Source organism: Neodiprion pinetum, chromosome 1 (genome assembly GCF_021155775.2).
Source record: "Neodiprion pinetum isolate iyNeoPine1 chromosome 1, iyNeoPine1.2, whole genome shotgun sequence".
Classification (NCBI taxonomy): Eukaryota; Metazoa; Arthropoda; class Insecta; order Hymenoptera; family Diprionidae; genus Neodiprion; species Neodiprion pinetum.
Window position 1 is genome coordinate 11,564,836 of NC_060232.1, and position 16,307 is coordinate 11,581,142.

Consider the following 16,307-nt stretch of genomic DNA (forward strand, 5'->3'; position numbering starts at 1 on the left):
ATTTTAGTTCTTACATTGTATACAAGAAATACGCTCTCCATCTTTCCTGCCGATTCCAGACTCAAGCTGTTGGGCCCTTCGACGGTCAGCCGTTGACTAAAGAATATTCTCCAGTTAACGGGCCAGCCAATACCGATGTCGTTCTGCGACAGTTGAATCATAAAAATTTTCTTCCGTACCTTTCAATTGTGTATTAATATACACTCGAAGTTTTAAGAAACTAGGTTGTAACTATACCTATCAAAAAAAAAAAATCGCCATCAATCACCTTTTTAGGTCTTCAAATCAGAACATTGCGTTAAATATTATCTCATATACGGAGCATCCATTTCATCTTGATCAAAATTAGCGCATCCTTGATGTATTACAGTTACTCTGAATTTTTTCCCTTCCGAACACCTTTCGAAAAACAATTCTGCTTCTCTACCCAACGTAGATACTTTACTTGCGACTAGCTAAAACAGCGTTTCGATTCTATGCCTACGAAAATTCAAGGTCGAGAGAGCAAATGAAAAGTTGTTGGAATAATTATGAATATTAATGTAATGTAATACACCGAGCGCGTGTCGAATAGAATCCCATTCCGAAATGAATAATTCTCCTATTTTTATATTATCGACGTATTATTGTAGATAATCTAGTTTGTCTCCTGGAAAACTTATAAAATTTATAGTATGCATCACGTATTAATCGTAAATGGATCATGTAATATATATTAATATCGTACATGGACCACACATACGTATAGACTTTTTGGTCTCCGCATCATTATTACATCTGATCTATTATTATTCATTATCTATGTATACATTCTTCTCTCGGGTACCTGTACTATTATTAAATCACTGTTTTGCTACGAATTTTGGAAGAAATATTTATTATTAATTTCTTTCATCGCCGACAAGTCGGTACGTACACACAGGCTTTGTACTGGCTTGGGCCTACCATTGCGAAGATTGTGTTACTCCGAAGGTGAATGTAGCCAGCATCATATCGAAATCGGTAACTCTCTGATGTTCTGCAATCAGATCTCAACTCTACCGCTGGAACATCTCAGGGAGCGCAAGCGCACGACGATTTTCGGTCGTCACACCAAAGCCCATTGGGTCAACTGTCTTTATATTCTTCAGTCAACGGTTATAATAACGAGGCTCCAATCCAAATATAATTTTCGTTTCATTGGCAGTATTTTGTCTTTGTAAAGCCAGATCAATATCGCAGTAGAAACATACAGACAGATTATAAAAAGATAGACGAGAGCAGCGCGTACGTACTCTGGCAATATGATGAAAAACATGTTCGAATCTGAGCACCGTTATTATAAAGTCAATGAGACGGTTCATTCTGCAACCTTGTGCAAGTCTGGTACCAATTCTCATCCGAAAATCAATCGGGAAATTATTTAGTCTGTACTCAACATAATTTAATTCGATATATCAAAGCGACAGACTCGTCAGGGTGGAGCAACCATCGCCGGAGGATTGCCAGACTATGCTATACCCTTCTCAGTACTATTGAAGGTGTCTTCCGTAGAAGTTGCAGGCTAGATCAAAAGACAGTACGGAAATATTTACTTACGCTTAGATCATTAAAATGAAGAAATTAGTGCCAACTTTGCCGTGGAATCAAGCAAAAATACCAGAGCCGGACCTTTCTGCACGTACACGTCATCGAGCTGGATCTCGCTTTTCGTGTAGTGATATTGAAACATCATACGAAGTGATACGTACTTAGAGGGCACATTGAATTGTGCATATTCCCGCCTGTACACTCGTTTTTCACTCATATTGATAATTGATCGGAAAAAAGTCTGTAAATGTGTACTCCCTTTATTAATTTAGAAACTCGAGGTTCGAATAGCGACGCTGTATATACCAAATAATTCCTGACATTTTTTCACTATCACTGTCGCTCTCTCTTTTTATGACAACAGCTGTTCACCTCATAGTTGACGCGGTACGATATCACCAGATTCTACAAATGCATGAATCCCGAGGAAATATCTTACAATTATTGTGGCACATTATGATATCTAGAGAAAAAAAGTGACCGATTACCGTTATGGTAAAAATTTGTACGTTCGTGAAATTCGTAATTACAGATCGTTGGTGTGAAATGGTAACAATAATATGCTGACAAAAAAATACAGTATACAGTACAATACATGATACGTTTTATCAGGAAAGCCTATGGTTACTGTAACTATAGTTTCGTTATAACGTTTTCACTGTTACGAATGACGATGTCTGTAAAATCCTCTCTGGATTTGGGGCTTGTCCAATAGGCACTCTCGGCAATTCCTGTAAGTTTTTCCGTCATCTCCTTTCCCGTCTGTTGAAGCAATCTCGAGAAATGACCGTTCGGATTTCGCAACAGTAAATGAGGATGACCGAACTCCTGTACATAATAGATAGGCAGTAGGTAATTATTCATCAAGGTCGATTTACACTCGACAAGATTGAACAACTCGGACATGAAGCTACAAACCACAATGCGACCCTCTCTCATGACCATAACTCGATCGCTGTCCATTACGGTGTTCAGTCGATGAGCCACGGTGAGCACCGTGTAATCGGCAAACCTCCGTTTGATGGTGTTTTGGATCAAAGCATCGGAGCTGCAATGATAGAAGCCGCTCATTGATCTCATCGTTATCCACAAAGTCGTTGACAAGTCATGAAATGAGACCAGAGCAAGGTCACGCTGTCGGATAATACACAACGACGCTGGAAATGAGCCTGATACTATTTATACTGACCCATGGTCGATGTTTGCGGTAGCTTCGTCAAGAACCAGCAATCGATTGTTCTTCAGTATGGCTCTAGCCAAGCATATGAGTTGGCGCTGTCCAACACTGAAGTTTGCTCCGCCGCCAGTTACAGGGAAGTCGAGGGATCGTACTGCATCGCCAAGTTCGAGTTCTCGGAGACTGTCCCACAGCTCGGCGTCCGAGTATTGACCAAATGGGTCCAAGTTGTAGCGGAGACTTCCGGAGAACAAAATTGGCTCCTGAGGAATGATCGAGATTCGAGGACGCAGCTCGTGCAGTCCTATCGACTTCGTGTTTACTTCATCCAGTATTATTTCACCCTCCAGTTCATCTCCGGTCAAACGAAACAGCGCTGATATAAGCGAAGATTTTCCAGCACCGGTTCTTCCGACAATTCCAACTTTCCAGCCAGGATTTATCTTCACATTCAGGTTCTAATATTCAGTATAAGAATGAAAAAATTGGGATAAAAGACCTTTTCATGTACCTTCGACACTGCGCATGAGAAATCACGTGTACGATCCCATTGAAGAAACGTATTATGGAGTAAAGTGTGGAGTATCAGGACAAAATGTTTCCTTGGTTCTCCGGACCGAAAAGATAGAGTTTATACCTTTTTAGGAGAAATATTTTTATTGTTAGTCAAAAGATTACCTTCAGCACTAGCGGCTTGTTGCGGACATATCTCATGGAGACATCTCTGAAGACTAAACTGCCTTCAGAAGGCCAAGTGTCCGGAGGTGGTTTGTCAGTTTTGAAAGGTCCCTCGTTTGGCAGATTCGTGTACTGGAGGATCCTCTCCACTGCTGTGAATAATGAGATGACCGTGGCGCTCTGTTGCATCCCGAACTGAACCATTCCGCCCAAGGCGAGGCACTGCGAAATGGCCAGCCCAACATTGCCTCCGAGAACATTACCTACAAGTTTCAGAAGTCATAATCGGAAATCTCTTCAATAACCTTGTTCGCGGGTTTGGCGATCCGTGACGATCAGTAACAATCAATAGAAACTAACCCTTGCCCATCAGAATAAACAAGAAGCAAACGAAAGTCGTCAGACCACACAAAATCAGGTCAAGGGTGAATCCAAACGCAGTTTCTGTTGCAATGATCCAGTAACAGGCACTAGTGTGCCTATCTTGGAGACTGTCGAATAAAGACATACTGAGTTAATTCACGGTCTGGTGCTGACAATAAGTGCAAATTATAACGCTCGATGAGAGAATAAAACTGACTCATAACTTACCGAGTCCTTCAAGTCGCTTAATATTCTGAGCCGTTCTAAGGTAGTAAATTCTTATTACATAGAACAGTCCACCTACGATAACCAGTGGTATGATCGTCAGTGGATTCGCGATGCTCACCATTGCGAATATGCCTAATATTAGGGTAAAGATCTGAAGAGCGTCAAGCATCGTTACTGGCAGCTGCTCGTCCATGGTTCCGACATCCTTTGAAAATCGGTTTAAAATCCTCCCTGCATTGTGACAAGGGAAAGTAACTAATCACTCAAGTTTCTGTACAAAGGCTGGATTTGGAAACTGAAGTCACAAAATATATGATCATTTATCGTACCGGATGGGTTAGTTTGGAAGAATCTCATGGTGGCTTGCAACAGATTAGCGAACATCGAGTTGTGTAAGTTCCGACTGGCGTTCATGCATATTCGAAAGTAAAACACGTTACGAAAGATCATACTTAGAATATAGGTTGCTATGAGTATGCAGTAAACGTAAATTGCCATGTTATTACGAAGCAGTCCATGTTCGTCCAGCCATTAAGATTCGATTGTCGAGTCTAGCTGCTGATGGTTATACCTGGTAGAATTGCGGCTGATAGCAGAATCGGAAAAAGAGCCGTTTGACAGTGTGAACGTGGCTCTGTGAGCATTTTGGTTCGTCCAATATGTTATCCAGTACTCACTTGCATTAGTTGATACTTGCGTGATAACGAAAGCTGCAGCGGCTGTAATCAGTGTACACATGTTACCACCCGCTGTAATGTAGCTCTTGTACACATGGTTTGACATTTCTCCAGTTGCTACCTCCTCCTGTTTTACATCTAATGACGAAGTCTCTGTGCTCTCTGGGAGTTCGCTTGATTCGTCGTTGCCATTCACAACTGTAGCTGGATCCTGAAAGTACTGTCATCACTTAAAAGACATACAAAACTTATTCTCCAAATAAAATATCGTGATCAATTAAAATAGTAGTCGATATAGCGCCTCAGTTCAGTAAGAATTTGTAATTAATCATCTGAACTCTAACCCGTGCCGATAACAGGATGGATTCTTCCATCCTCTGAAATACCGTGCAAAATACCAAGCAATCGCGATGAATTACATACCTTGGAAATGACGAAAAAGGCAGATTTCGAGGGTGTGCAATTCGTCGCGATTGCATTACTATGATGAAATCAATTTTGTCTCAGATAGTTGCAGTAATGACCTCTCAACCCTCGCAGTAATACATTTTTTGGGCATTCTTACTCTTACAATAAAATACTTACTGAAAATGTGTTCTAAACACGTGTATTTGGAACGGAAAAATCCACCCTATTGTCGGCATGGGTGAAAGTTTAGATAAAAATCTAGAAGAAATAGGCAATTTTTTCAAATCGCGCCGCCGTTGGCGTGCGAAGCGTGCAGGGGGACAAAGCCCCTCTAGTATGTATAATGTAGTCCTTTATTAAAGGTGTATACACCGTTTTTTAACAGCCGAGCACCAATTTCGCTCGCAGGGGAAACACAGTAATAGATTACGACGAGGATTTTTCCACATGCTCTTCAATATTGACGTAATCATCATGTAAATCGTTTGCGTGAAAAAAATCCCACATTTCCTGCCGTTATCGTGTTGTCATGCCTAAAGCTATTCTGTATACGAATTTTCTGATTTTACCCTGTCTTCTGCGGTCTTTTCGAGAATCTCCTCATCTTCTGTGGGCGCATCAAATTCCTCTAACTTCACAGTATCCAATAGGTTTAGTCCAGAGTGAAGCAGTTCTTCATAAGTACCCTGGTACTTGACACTACCCTGAAATTGATGAGTCAATCAGACGATGTTGCTTGAATCCTTTCATCAGGTTCAATCTTCAGAACTGTTACTCAAGATTCTAAGTGAAGTAAAGTACCACTCACTCGATTGATAACGATGACACTATCAGCTTCTGGAAGAAATTGCAGCTGATGGGTGACGAGGATTCGAGTTTTGTCCCTCAAGAAACCCTGGATGCACTCCTTAAACAAGTGATTTCCCACTTTTGAATCCACAGCGCTGAGAGGATCGTCGAGTAAGTATAGATCGGCGTCTCTGTAGAGAGCTCTTGCCAGGTTAACCCGAGCCTTCTGGCCTCCGGACAGAGTCGCTCCTTTTTCCCCTGCGTAAGTCAAATCACCCTGAGGCAGCTGCTCGAAGTCTTCGTCTAGCGCGCAGACTCTAGTTACCTACGAATAATACATGGGTAAGATAGGATACATGAAAACGTGTTATTTCACCTTAGAGTTGGCGTGAGAGAAGAGAAATTTGGTACTCGAGAATGTTCGTACACTTATTTGTAACAAATGACCAATCAAGTGGTAACTTATATCTATTTACCTCTTGATATCGATCTCTCTCGTAAGGTTGGCCAAATATTATGTTGTCGCGTATTGATGCGGCGAAGATCCAAGGGTCTTGGCTAGCGTATGATATGCTAATGTCGGAATGGTTGATTTCAGTTTTGGTGTTGTTTTTGGTGGTGAAAAATGACATTTTTCCAGCACCCACTGATAACTCGCCCAAAAGCAGGTGAAGTAAGGACGACTTCCCGGAGCCGACGGGCCCCACAAGCATTGAAAGTGTCCGACTCTTGACCTTCGTCGAGAGATCGAACAAGGTGGGTGGTAGCTGTTCGTGAACCCAGTTAGCGGAAACCCGAATTATTTCAAACTCAACATTGCATTCACTCGAGGTGTTTCCGATACTCTGAATTTCACTGTTCGGAGCTGAAGCGATTTTCTCCACCGAACTTCCTTCATCCAACAGCAGCTGAATCAACGATTCGTATCAAAGACATTTTCATTTACAAACCTACGTGACATGACGACAGCAATTACCATTTGCTCTCCTGGTCCGGTTTCACCCAATGCATCACGGCTTTTATCGGCAGGCACAGATTGAATATCTTTTCCATGGTTGACTTCGTCCAGTAGTAAGAATTCCTGAAAATAACGTGAACAAGAATTTGCCAACCGGTCATTAGTACGGAAACAAATTGTCCTGAACTTACAGTGATCCTCCTTAAAGACACCTTTGTTTCGGAAGCTCCGATGATTGCCTTGCGAACCTTTATAGCACACAGCACCCCCAGAATTTCGAATAATGTAGCGAGTGCGAAGGTGATTTCGGCAGTGAGCTGGTTTCTCATTAAGATAAACGTCATCAGAGTCGCGAACAGAGAAACTTTCCTCGACGACGTCGTAATGCTCATGAGTATAACCGAAAGGTAAGATGAGATGGAGATCAATTTCACCTCCAGTGAACGAATTTTTGACACTTCCTGTTCAAACGGTTTTTCCCACGCGTACATTTTTACAACCTGCGATAGTGAAGCCACACGTTAAATCGCTCGTTTTCTTGCGTAAATCATGTGATCGCCTCTAAAAACCTCTCAACCTCTATTCCAGAAATCAGCTCGCCCATCAGCTGCACTCGTTCGTCCGTCTTCACCGCGATTTTGGATCTCAATTTCGCCGTAAGGCGGCCGACGTAGAACTGGATCGGCATCGCCTGGATAATCATCACCGCTATTCCCACCAAGGCAATCACACCGACGAATTGCCACAACACGTATCCTATCACCAAAAACTGTGACAATTCACGCACCCGCACAGTTTCATCAGACTACTCAAAGGTCATGCTTTAAAAAACGTCGCCCACTCACTTGCAACGGCATGATCCAAATGTAGTGGAGGTAACTCATAACGTAGTCGAACCTCGCCACGTCGTTGCTAATCAAGTTGGCCACTCGGCCTGCAGCTATTTTGTCAACCGAGGCCAGATCGAGGCGCAGAAGCTGAAATTTGAGAACGACGTCTTTGTAGCTGAGTCTTCCAGGCTGCCAGTCATTGTTAGTTACGAGCGAGTAAGGAGGGGTACAAAAATACGAAAGGCAAAAAAGTCGACGAGACGAAATCCCGTAACTTGAATTACCGGCAGTTGAAAAAAAAAAAAAAAAACACAAACACCAAAAGAAGACTTTGAGAAAAATGAAAATTCAAGACGCAAAAATGTGATAATAAATTTGACCCGACATTTGTTTTGAGAATAGCCAAGGTTACGAAGGTCAAAATATTGAATTGCCAAAGTACCAAAGAGTCAAAAAATCGAATTTTCAAATGTCAGACTCTTGTCTTAATAGAAAATCTACGAATTCAAATTTAGCAGTTACCACTGACCAAAGACACGAAATGTGGAAATATTGAAACCCGTTAAAGACCCGTTAAATGCCAAAATTCCCTAATGTTGGATGACGTCAGAATTACATACATTCTCTGCAACGCCACACGCATCCGATGGCCGGTGTCTAGTGCTATGTAGCACAAGTCTACATAACTATGACAACTGTATCACGGCCTTTCGTCTTTCTGGCCTTTCTGCATTTTGGGGATCGTAATTTCGCTCTTTCTCAACTTCGATTGTAGACAGCTAATTTTTGCGGTTGTGTGGCTGTTCGATTAGCCGCTCTCAATTTTTCATTTGGGAACTTTCATTCTTCTGTATCTCCACATTCTGTGCGTCGACATTCAGAATGCCGAATGTTCCGGATATACTTTTTCGGATAATAAAGCGGTTGGTTGAATGAGCTTTTGGGAAAATAGTTATTCCAATAGGTGATTTATCGTAAATCCCAAATTCGGTACGCTGTTCGTTCGTTGTTTTAAAATTCGCAGATCGAAAATTTTGGGTTTTCGACCATACGATTTTACCATATTATATTTCTGCGAGCGGATACATTATACCCTCCTTCTGTATTGAACGCGAATCCGTATAGATATACAAGAATTTAATAATGTTCATATATAATTTTCGTGGCATTCAATGATACAAATGAATATCCAAATGCATATGTAATATATGTATATGATTGCGTGAAGATATCAAATGAGAAATAACCAGACAACTTCTTGATTAGTCAGTTTTTATTGTATTTACTAATGGTGTGCAATGCACTTTTGTAATACCGTTACATCTATAATCCCAATAAAATGACACAATCAGCTCTTGAGTCGAGAATTCTTTCAAAGTGAATCCTCGATTGGGAGGTTCACCCTCAACTTGGAGGTAAACCCTCAATTTGGGAGTAAACCCTCAACTTGGGAGTAAACCCTCGACTTGGGATTAAACCTTCAACTTCGAGGTTAACCCTGAATTAAGGGGTACGAATTTACCCTTTAGAGGTGGAGGGTTATTTTGGGGGTAAAATTAGGGTTTTTTTCCGTAAGAGTACCGAGAAATTGATTACGATTGAATCAATATATTGATAACTATTATTTATATTGCTCTTTCAAAATGCAAAAGGATATTTTAAGTAGAATTGTCAATATTTAAATATAGTTTATGCTGAACGTTTGAATATATTAATATTTTGATAAAAAAAAAAATTGATTTTATATTATTATTTTCAATATCTAAAGTTGTTTGTACTTTAATTTATCAAATAAACTTCTTTGCTATTGTCTCAAAAGTACAAACATTGAAATATAATAGATTGATTCTTATATTATAAAATCGGTTTTTTTCTCAGTATGGCATACCTTTTGATCAATTTGTTCTTTGAACAGTTGGTTTAAAAATTGTTCTAGAACGTCATCAGTAAGGAGAAAAGAATTTCGTAAAAAAATCGCCTGTTTCTAATGATTATTATGAAGTTCATGAGCTGTGATTGTTTCCCAGTATGATCTTTGTATACGCTTATAACGTATCTGAATTTCATTCAAATCGTTTGCTGCTTTTGAGAAAAAAATTATCATATGATCTTACATTTTTATCGATTTATTTGAACACCAAGTTAGACAAAGATTTGAAACTTGCAGGATCGACGCATCCCACCAGTACCAACATACCATCAAAACATGATCCAGATATACTTTTGTGACCGAGTCATTACGCTTATCGTTCTGTGGCCTTTGATAAGATTTCACAGGGTTTCGAATAAGAGAACCACTTACCTTTCGGTATATCATGGAACAGCACGCGACCCTGACGCGCATTCCGATTTCCTGATTTCGCAATATGGCGTGCTGAGCAATGAAAACGTTGCTCAGAATGAGAAGGATCAGGATGGTTGCGTAGAGAACAACCTGGCTTCGGGTCATGGGGTTTTCGCCTGGATTGAAGTAGCTGATCACCCAGCCCTGGACCACGGGCTGCAGAGGCTGTAGCACCACTGACAGCACGAAGAGACACAGTCCTTGCACCATGTAAGGAACCCACAAGACTCGAAACAGAGCCCAAGCCAGACTTGGCTGTCTCTTCGGCTTCTTCTTCTTACTGCCTTCTCCAAGCCTAGGAATTTCCTTCGCTTTCGCCAACTCCTTCTTCCACTCTCTAAATTCAAGTAAGCTTTGAAGAAGTGTAAAACCCAGGAATAAAAGTCATTGACTGTACCTACCGTTCGAGACGGTCACCGAGGTCCCTTGGACTCGTCGGATTTTAAGGGATCGTACAAATCTGTGATCTGCAAATCACGCTTCGCTCCTTTTAAGAAGATCGGCAACGTCCAACTAAAATTCGATACATTTTGTCGTGAGGAGTCAGGTACGTATTTCGTCCGAATCAGGAGTCTCGAACTTCAGGTTTACTGTATTTATAACGATTTCCGAAAAGCTGTTATTATGCCCAAAGTCATCATCTCGTTTTTGCACTATTTTATTCATCGATTTCAATATCTAATGAACAACAATTTGAATCGAAAACCTATTTTCAGCTCAACTATCCATGAATTGCGTTTGCCAGTAAGAATATTTTTATACCTCTCGCTAAGAGAAGCTCTAAAATAAGATGAAGCATTATTATTATTAATATTTGTTAATCGCTCGAAAACATTCAATGTATAGAACTCGAAAACATCTCGAACCCCCGAACTCGGTACGGTGTAAGATATTACAGGTTCGGCGCCCACCGAGCGTGTTTTCGGATGAAAAATAGGACGGCAGCCAAGGAAGAACTCGGTATCTACGGAACCGAAAAACAGAATGCCGAATCGCAACTGGATCGCGGGACGAGTACTAAGGACGTCCTGGTTAGTCAGTGGCCATGCGGGACCCAAATGACGCAAAAACTAATACATGGAAACTCAGGCCCTGATCGCAGACCAACTTCCCAAGGCAAGGTGGAAGCTATCATTGTTGCTCCTGCAGGTACTGCGGTTCGGTATTTTACGAAATATCGACTACAGTTGTTACGCGATAGATGGTGAACATTCCGATGCGCGACTACCGGAACATAATCTATCTACGCCTAGCCAAGATGGTGATTAGTCTATTTTAAAGTCCGTACATGTCGATTATGCACTTACTCTCCACTATATCCCATGCAAGAAATGAGAGGAGGTTGAAGGAATCGATATTGTTGAGGGGTTGAATGGAGGAAGGAGTCAAGTGGCTGGTTAGTTGCTGTTTAACAGTAAAGGGAGCATTCTGCTGATTCGACGTGTGAGGCGAGGCAGCGAGGTTATGATAAGAGGAGCATGTAGGATGTAAGGTAGCTGTTTGGAAAAAGAATCCGAGGCCTGGAGGACATAACACAGCGATTTGCTGGTCATAATCGTTTCTGAAGAATCCAACGGTAGAAGAAATGGCAGATGTTCGGACACATTTTGTTACGATTTTATAATATCAGTAATAACTTGGGCAAATCATGTTAGACCAAAGGTGAGTGCAATTTTCGTATTATTATAAGACGTGGATTTTGCGCCGGGTGCATAATAATGAAGAGTACGGCGCCGAATAACGCGCTTCGCTACTCCTACCTGTTTTGTAACGGGAAGTGATAATATTAGTCATTTCTCATTCGTGATAATCGTACGTTAGTTTCCAATAACATTTATTCTCTAGCGAATTTTCATTTCAGAGTCTTTTGAAATCCAGAAAAGCTCATTAGAATCAATCGATTCCACTCCACCTTGGCTTGTTGTGTTTAGCCAACAGATTTTTCCAATTTCATCGTAGAATTGATTTTCTTCCCAATGCTCAGTTGAATACTGCTCTTTGTTGATTTCAATTAATGTTCATGTAATATTAGAAAATTGAATATTGGACAGCAAAACGTTATGAAAAAATTGTGACCTGTTGAAGTTGTGGAAAATAGTTGACTAAACGAAATAAGTCAAGGTAGAATGAGATCGAATTTTCTTAATCTTAAAACACTTTGAAATGAGAAATTCATATCAAAGCTATTGCTTTCAATACCTTGAGATTTTTTTTGGGAGATTTGAAGGGAATTCTCTCAGCTCCCGAGTACACAAATGTCATTGATATCGAGTATGCGATTATTGCGCATGGAATGAATTGGAGAAGTACTTATTAAAATGTATAAACTACCCCAAGTCGATCAAATCAAACACCCGCATTCGCACAAGCGATAAGGAAAACTCCGGAGAACCTTGCTCAGGTGTAGCTCATTTTGTATAACGAGTTATTAGTTGAAGGCAATGCTCGAGGAACATGGAATGGTACCGTCATCGCACATGTTTTCAAAAATTAAAGTAGATCAGATGTTGTTAATTAATAATCAGTTTCCATGACAAATGCAATCGCTAGGATATTTGATAGCCTGAAAGGTGAAGTGGTTGGCGATAACAGCAGATGAGATATTCTTTCAATGGCACAACAAAGCATGGCCTTTCATAAATTTGATCATTGAATTCTGAGTGAGAAGATGAAGCGATTTCCGAATCAATCGGACCAGTGAAATAGATCTCCGATTATAATAAGAAAGAAGACTTGAGTAAAGGTTCAGAATTTACAATCTGATTAATTTCAAAATTCAACTGGCATTCCCCAAAAAACTTTTCTTGGCCCAATATTATTTTCCACTCTTATAAATGACTTACCTAGGTATGTGAATGAGGCTGAATTACATAGGCTTATGACTTGAAAATTGCTCTGGAGATTGATAACAATATGAACTTATTTTATCTTCAACTTGATGTTGATGAAATTGTAAAATGATGAAAAAATGTCTCGTTTTCTATTTTTGTATCAACATAACTCAATTCTTCAGTTTAATTGTAGGTACCAAAATCATATGCATATTTGTGATCGTATACTTAATAAAAGACTTAGGTATTATTTTCGATTCTTAATTGAAATTTGTTAAACATATCAATGATATTATTTTAAAAGCCACTAAAAGATAATCATTTCTAAATAGAAATTCTCGGAACTTGAAAAATTCTGCTACTATTCCGACTCTTCACATTTTGCCAGTGAAATCAGTAATAACGTATACATCATAAATTTAGATTCCATTTCACGATAATGAGAAAATAAAGTAAATTGTTGTTTACGGACACGGAACCAATGAATAAGAGATATCATGATTATTCAAACGCATCTGAGGAATATGATCTTCCGTCGATTAATATTTATTTTGAACATCGGGATGCTGTAATTGTTTACAAAACTGTTAACTACTTACCTCATATAAAGCCATGATTGGCTTTTTGGCTGCTAAAGTTTCTAATTTTTTTTTCAGTATGTTAAAAGACTGTTTTCGAAAAACCAACTTTGAATACTACTTGTACATTTTTTGTTATATTGAATGTATTTTTTTTTTCTTTTGTTATCTATGGTAAGTGCAAACTGTCAAACTATTCGAGTAAATGTGAAATTTTTATTCCATCTCCTTCATAATTTATGCAATAATGGGTTAATTGCAATATAAGCAACATAGAACTCCAAAATCTGATTGAACGTACTAATATTCATATTGCACTAAGAAGCAGAAATCCTAACTTTGTGGAGTGAGATCCTACAAATTGTTCAATGACGGTTGGTAATTGACTAATAAACAATTATGCGTCAACAATTGATTTTGATATTGATGAAGAATTTTCTGACAGGCTTTCAAAAGGATTAATTCCGATGTGTAAATAATAGTAATGCAATCACTTGATTGGATAATTTATACTCTATATTTATGTGATGGTTATCTATATTCATATAAGTATCAGTCGTTGCTCAAAGACTGGATCAGTACTAAGGAATATATGTGATTAAGGGCTGTACCGGTACGAGTAGTTGAAATTTAAGAAAAAAAATTCCGCACAAAATTCATCAACGGCAATCATGTACTTTTTTAAACCCATTGTTATCATAATTTTCTCACCCGAAATATAACGCGTTCAAGAAACTCGCTGTTTCCTCTGGACTCTTCAGGCTGTGTTTCATCTTGTTCTCCATGTTTCATTTATTGCACGTCCGCTTCACGAGGCAGTTTTGACATTTATTCTCTTTTAGACGTAATATATTTCATCATCGTCATATGCCGGAAACATAAAGCAGGAATTCGTTGAAGAATGGAAATATCGAATCAGTCAATTCATTATTATAATCATTAATTTTCTTCCCTTGAATTATTCAACAAGCTTAGTTCCAGTCAAAGCACAAATGATTAAACGAACAAGCTTATCGAATTTTATTCACATTTTTTCTTTTCAGTTTCAATCGTTGAGAGATTAACATTCAGAATTATCCACAAAATAGGTAAAAGAATATATACAAACTTCGAGACTTCGTTTCTGTTTAGAAGAAAACTATACGTAAATCTTAGATTCGCAAGCTCTTCGAATATTTAACGTAAAGTTGTGATTGCGTCTTGAACAGCCTTCAAAGAGAATAGAAATAAGATTTTGAGAAAAGAGGCTTGAGAACGTGTTACGCTCACACTTGTACTGTAAGTAAGTCATCGTATTACCCTCACATACTGATTAGAAAACTTACCATCAAAAACGGCTGGCATCTGAATATAAATAAGTCGAGGTTATCGTTCATCAGTTATCTCGAGTCAGACGGTACAAGTGATTTTTGTTTCAAGCATTTATTCTGCTAATTTCGTTGATTATTCTCTGAAGTATTTTTCGGTGATAAGGTTTGTTACTTTATTGCTCTGACGTCACGTTGCATTTCTGTTGTCAGTATGACTTAGTTACGAAATTAAACGAAGCCAAATTCAATCAACGAATATCATTGTCAGTAATTTATGTATCTTCCTATGTGTGTTGGAAGAAACATACGTCTTCTGGGTTTTCTGACGAAAAATAAAGTTCCAAAGGGTGATGCAAATATCATAAATTATTCCGTGAATGTACCAGGCAGAAAACTAAAAAATTTTTTCCCGACATTATTTTTATCAGCGGTCAATTTTTTCGAGGTCAGGCCTCTCATAATACAATGGAACATTGTCCGAATCGTCAGTTTCAAAGATCTCAAGTAATCAACAGAGAGCCTCCGAACTCCCAGTAATCATTCCTGGTCACATTAAATTTTTCGCAATTCTCGACAAGCCTGATGTAAAAGTAAAGTCTCAAGTTCTTCGAGCATCGCTTTAAGCAGATGCTCGTCTGCCATTTTGACGTTCTCATGCAACTGGTTGTTAATCGTCCATTCACAGCGATTAGAAACACAAGGTCGTCACTGATACACGAGTTATTACATCCGAGATTACATCATCAGGTGATACAGGAATTAGAAGTTCTCAACTCAAATACGCAGAAGAATCTCATTTTCGTTTATAATAGGTTTGATGAAAATCGCGTTTCACAATCTGCAACCCAAAAAATTCGGAAAACCGGTCCGAAAGTGTCATATTTCCGCTTCTACATATTGAATTCACGCGATTAAAATTACTTGCGTAAATATGAAAATTACTGTGCAATCAACATTACGGTCATTTTCCATTCTGGCTGATGATTTGACCGATTGGAAAGCACAACAGTTTCTGGTCGTAGCATCAAGTGAAACTAAAATTCCTCGAGGTGATTTTAAAATTCAGATTTAAGAAATTCGAAATCAGACTACGTTATTTAAAGCACAGACGCGAAATTTCCGAACGTAGTTATGGAATATTCGAAATCGCAAAGCGAAATTAATAGGGATGCATATTTATTCCGTTTGCCACAATGGATTTCTAATGTGAGGACTGTAATCGAATTTCTTTGTACATTTATCACTTAGATTTAGCAATATGTATAGTAAATTTACGAATATACAACATTTACTACACAATTTGGTCAATTCAAAATACACGTTTGCGGTTCTCTAGCTTAGTGAAACAGAATTAAATGCTTAGCAATTCACTTTAGAACACCAAATTATTTTTCTCGGCCAGACTTTTGTGTAGTAAATGTGTCGTAAATTTACGCACGTTTTCAACAATATATTTTTCTTTCACTTCTCTGTATCCGGAAATCAACCGATACCCAGGCGATTCCGGTAATTTTTGAGAATTTTTTTCCAATCGCGTCATGTTCGTCGATATATTTCCCTACTTACC

At 39.0% G+C, this 16,307-nt stretch overlaps 1 protein-coding gene across 1 annotated transcript; it reads right to left on the minus strand.

Annotated features, from left to right (window-relative positions):
* Nucleotides 1-1,777: 1,777 nt before the first annotated feature.
* On the minus strand, nucleotides 1,778-14,511 carry LOC124218177 (ATP-binding cassette sub-family C member 4-like). Its single transcript, XM_069135430.1, has 18 exons — nucleotides 14,142-14,511; nucleotides 10,423-10,534; nucleotides 9,980-10,358; nucleotides 7,693-7,824; nucleotides 7,425-7,616; nucleotides 7,039-7,347; nucleotides 6,866-6,970; nucleotides 6,366-6,797; nucleotides 5,909-6,214; nucleotides 5,670-5,804; nucleotides 4,565-4,912; nucleotides 4,345-4,534; nucleotides 4,016-4,246; nucleotides 3,862-3,933; nucleotides 3,425-3,687; nucleotides 2,759-3,204; nucleotides 2,488-2,617; nucleotides 1,778-2,397 (listed from the first exon to the last, which is right to left on the minus strand). The coding sequence occupies exons 3-18, from the start codon at nucleotides 10,229-10,231 to the stop codon at nucleotides 2,203-2,205; spliced, it is 3,738 nt and encodes a 1,245-aa protein (XP_068991531.1). The 5' UTR covers nucleotides 10,232-10,358; nucleotides 10,423-10,534; nucleotides 14,142-14,511; the 3' UTR covers nucleotides 1,778-2,202.
* Nucleotides 14,512-16,307: the final 1,796 nt, after the last annotated feature.

Coding starts and splice junctions, on each gene's coding strand:
- LOC124218177 (XM_069135430.1), bottom strand. CDS start 10,231: ATGGTGCAAGGACTGTGTCTCTTCGTGCTGTCAGTGGTGCTACAGCCT. Junction 7,348..7,424: donor AGCTGATTTCTGGAATAGAG/GTTGAGAGGTTT, acceptor TCACTATCGCAG/GTTGTAAAAATGTACGCGTG. Junction 4,247..4,344: donor CTTCCAAACTAACCCATCCG/GTACGATAAATG, acceptor GTCACAATGCAG/GGAGGATTTTAAACCGATTT.